Genomic DNA, 3,690 nt, shown 5'->3' with positions numbered 1-3,690 from the left:
CAGCAGTAGCACTGAGAGGGGGTATGACCAAATCTGATCAAGCTCTCATTGGTGGGCAACTTCCCTCTAAAAGCTCTCCAGACTAGGAAGGAGTATTTGAAAGGGATGAGGTTGTGCCATGTGGAAGAATTGAGCTTAGTCTTGGGTCTTTTGGCTCTGATGAGCTCCCATGCTGTGGAACAACTGAACTCCCCAGAGCTAGTGAGCTTCCAGCTTGGTTGATCTTGCTGGAGAGGCTGATAGTTGATGTAGGTAGCCAGGATGGTTGACACAAGTTGGGGAGGGGCCTTTTGTATGACAAGATCTACATTCCATTGACCATTGGTCAAGAAGGCAGAGACCTGAATGTTGTTGAACCTGCAACTGTTAGTGGTGAAGAGTGCTAGAGGTCCAACCCCCAGCCAGTTGTCCCACCAGAAGAGGCAAGTACCAGACAAGATTTGCCATTGAATATGAGGTTCCATGTGAGTCCTGTTGTGCATCAGGTGTTTCCAAGTAAGGGATTGGCCAGTATCCCATTTCTTGGTGATGATATTAGCCCTCTGACAATACTTGGCTTTAAGGAAGTCACCCCACAAGGTGTTCTTGGTTCTAAGAGTCCACCATTGCTTGTATTGAAAGGACTTAGCAACATCAGCAATTTGTCTGACCCCTATGCCCCCTCATCATATGGGAAACTCAGGTTCTTCCAAGAAGACCAATGGTACTTCCTTTTGTCATTCTTCCACCCCCAAAAGAAGTTGGCAGTAATGCTTTGGATTTGCTTGATGGTAGTGGAGGGTGGAGTGCTGGCTGCAAGCAAGTGAATGGGCATGGCTTGGATGACATGTTTGACAAGAGTAACTCTGCCCCTATAGCTCAGGATCTTTGCCTGCCATCCTGTGATCTTATTAACTACCTTTGCAATAAGCTCAGAGTAGTAGATAATTCTCTGCCTTCCAATGTAGATGGGGCATCCCAGGTAGGTGATGGGGCTGCTCTTTTGAGTGAAACCAGTAATATCCTTGATTCTCTGCACAGTAGATTGGAAAGCATTGGAAGGAATCATGAAGTGGCTTTTATGCTTGTTGATCAGTTGTCCAGAGGTCTTTTCATAAGTATCCAAAGTCTCCATGATGAGAGTCAAGGTTTGCTTCCTTCCAGAAGCAAAAATAATGATATCATCAGCAAAGCTAAGGTGGTTAATCTGAGGACCCTTTTGGGACATGTAGAAACCATGGAACTGAGGATGATGATGAAGTTTGTTCATAAGTCTAGAGAGAACTTCAGCTCCAAGGATGAATAAGGCTGGGGATAGAGGGTCAGCCTGCTTGAGGCCCCTTGTGGAATGAAAGAAACCATGCCTAGATCCATTAACTATGACAGAATACCAATTATCAGACATGATTCTCCATGCCATATCAATGAATCTTTCACCAAAGCCCATTCTTCTCAGAACCAGGCAAGTGTAGGACCAAGAGACCCTATCATAAGCTTTGGCCATGTCAAGTTTGATCACAACATTGCCTCCTATGTTAGGCTTTTTTATCTGGTGGATGATTTCTTGGGCCAGCATGATATTCTCAGAGATGCTCCTATTTTTAACAAAGCCTGATTGGTTAAGGGAGATGAGGTTAGGCAGAATAGGGGCTAATCTAAGACAAAGGAGTTTGGATATGATTTTGTTAGTAAAATTACTCAGACTTATGGGCCTGAATTCAGAAATTTTGGTAGGGTGCTTTACTTTAGGGAGGAGAACTAAGCAAGCATGAGAGAAGTACTTAGGCATAGTCTGACCACAGAAGAAGGAATTGACTACACTAAGGAGGTCTTCTTTGATGATATCCCAGCATACTTGGAAGAATTTGCCATTCATCCCATCAGGACCAGCTGCTGAGTTGGGGTTCATGGCAAAGACCACAGTTTTCAGCTCTTCCATAGATGGGGTGGCTTGGAGGGTCTCATTTTGTTGGTCAGTAACCATAGGAGTGATGCATTGAAGGTTATGCTGCTGGATGTAATTCTCTTCCCCAGTGAAGATCTGCTGGAAGTGCTCACAGGCTGCCTCAGCTATTTCAGCATCACCCTGCACCCATGAGCCTTCCTCAGTCTGAATCCTGTGAATGTACAACTTCCTTCTTCTGCCTCTAATCAGGGCATGGAAGTAACTAGAATTCATATCACCTTCTTTAAACCACTGCAGCTGAGTCTTTTGTCTAAGGATAGTATTCTCCATTTTCATATACCTGATGTATTCAGCATTGATGGCATGAAGCTTGGATCTGTTTTCATTGGATTGCATGTTAATCAGGTCCTCTTCAGCTTGTCTAACAGCTTCCTCATACTCTTTAACTTTAGCATAGATATCACCAAATTGGTTCCTAGACCAGTTACTAAGAGTATTAGCAAGCCTCTTCATCTTCATGTGAAAGATCCACATTGGATTACCCTCAATGGACCTGCTCCAGCAGTTCTCAACAAGATCCATAAAGGAAGGTTGTTCAGGCCAACAGTTGAGGAACTTGAAGTATTTGATGGGATTATGATGTTGATCTATCATTTCCATAAGCAGAGGGCAATGATCAGAACCAACTGAGGGGAGATGAGTTATGGAAGTAAGGGGCATGGTTTCCAGCCATTTATCATTAACCATTCCCCTATCAAGTCTCTTCCATACTCTGGACATGATGCCTCTTTGATTGCACCAGGTGTATTTCTGCCCTGTAAATCCAAGGTCTTGCAGGCCACTAGCCTCTATAATACTAATGAACTCAAGGCTCTTTCTCATATTATACATGACCCCCCCAAGTTTTTCTTCAGGGTCAGTAATAACATTGAAGTCACCTACAGTACACCATGGAAGAGAAGTAATGGACTACTGCAGCATGCTGTCCCATAGGGGTCTTCTGAGGTGGTCCTTACACTTGGCATACACAAATGTAGTAATGAACTGATTAGGGCTCATAACATGGTTAATGTCACAAGTGATCAGCTGTTCCTCATTTTCCAAAATAGTGCAACTCACATCTTTTGTCCAGAAAATCCAAATTTTACCATTAGGATTATGAGTAGCATAGTCCATGTTGAGAAGATTTCTAAAGTACTGCAGTTGAGTATTGTCAGAGAAAGGTTCTAAAATGGCAATGATAGAGATATGATGAATGTTTTTGAGAAGTTTAATTCTCTCCATAGCTCCTTGGGTATTAATACCCCTCATATTCCAACTGAGGATGCTAATCATTTAAAAGGTTTGAGAGTTTGGAGCCTGGTATTTGGCCTGCCAGTGAGGACAGATGTTGAAGAGGTTTTTGGTTTAGTGCTAAGTCTGGTCCTATGAATCCCTCTAGGAGATAATCCCTGTGAACTAGTTGCTTGCTTAATTTCATCTTCATAAACATTATCAGAAGAGGGACTGAAGATCTTGATCAACTGCTCACTCTCACTATTATTATCATCATCCTCATGGTCTTGCAGAGGCTGGTCATCAAAATCTTCCTCATTCTCAGACTCACACACAGCATACTCATCTGTAAGATCTTGTATGTTGGTGTTGAGGGTGCAGGTGAGCTGAGGTAGATCAGTAACTCTCTCAGGGATGATTTCAGCTGAGTTTCTGGGAGATGTGGGAATGCAATGGGCTTGGAGAGGAGTGATATCCATCCCCACCTGGTCATCATCTAAGACAAATTGTTGGCACCCCTGCTCCCCTTG

The 3,690-nt window shown here is 43.4% G+C and overlaps 1 protein-coding gene across 1 annotated transcript; it reads right to left on the bottom strand.

Annotated features, from left to right (window-relative positions):
* Nucleotides 1-652: 652 nt before the first annotated feature.
* On the bottom strand, nucleotides 653-3,169 carry LOC129898797 (uncharacterized). Its single transcript, XM_055973482.1, has 3 exons — nucleotides 2,902-3,169; nucleotides 1,849-2,823; nucleotides 653-1,356 (listed from the first exon to the last, which is right to left on the bottom strand). The coding sequence occupies exons 1-3, from the start codon at nucleotides 3,167-3,169 to the stop codon at nucleotides 653-655; spliced, it is 1,947 nt and encodes a 648-aa protein (XP_055829457.1).
* Between the last annotated feature and the right edge of the window lie 521 nt (nucleotides 3,170-3,690).

The sequence above is a fragment of the Solanum dulcamara genome, chromosome 8 (assembly GCF_947179165.1).
Source record: "Solanum dulcamara chromosome 8, daSolDulc1.2, whole genome shotgun sequence".
NCBI classification, from domain to species: domain Eukaryota; kingdom Viridiplantae; phylum Streptophyta; class Magnoliopsida; order Solanales; family Solanaceae; genus Solanum; species Solanum dulcamara.
The sequence above is the reverse complement of the archived record's forward strand: the minus strand, read 5'-3'. Positions and strand labels throughout refer to the sequence as shown.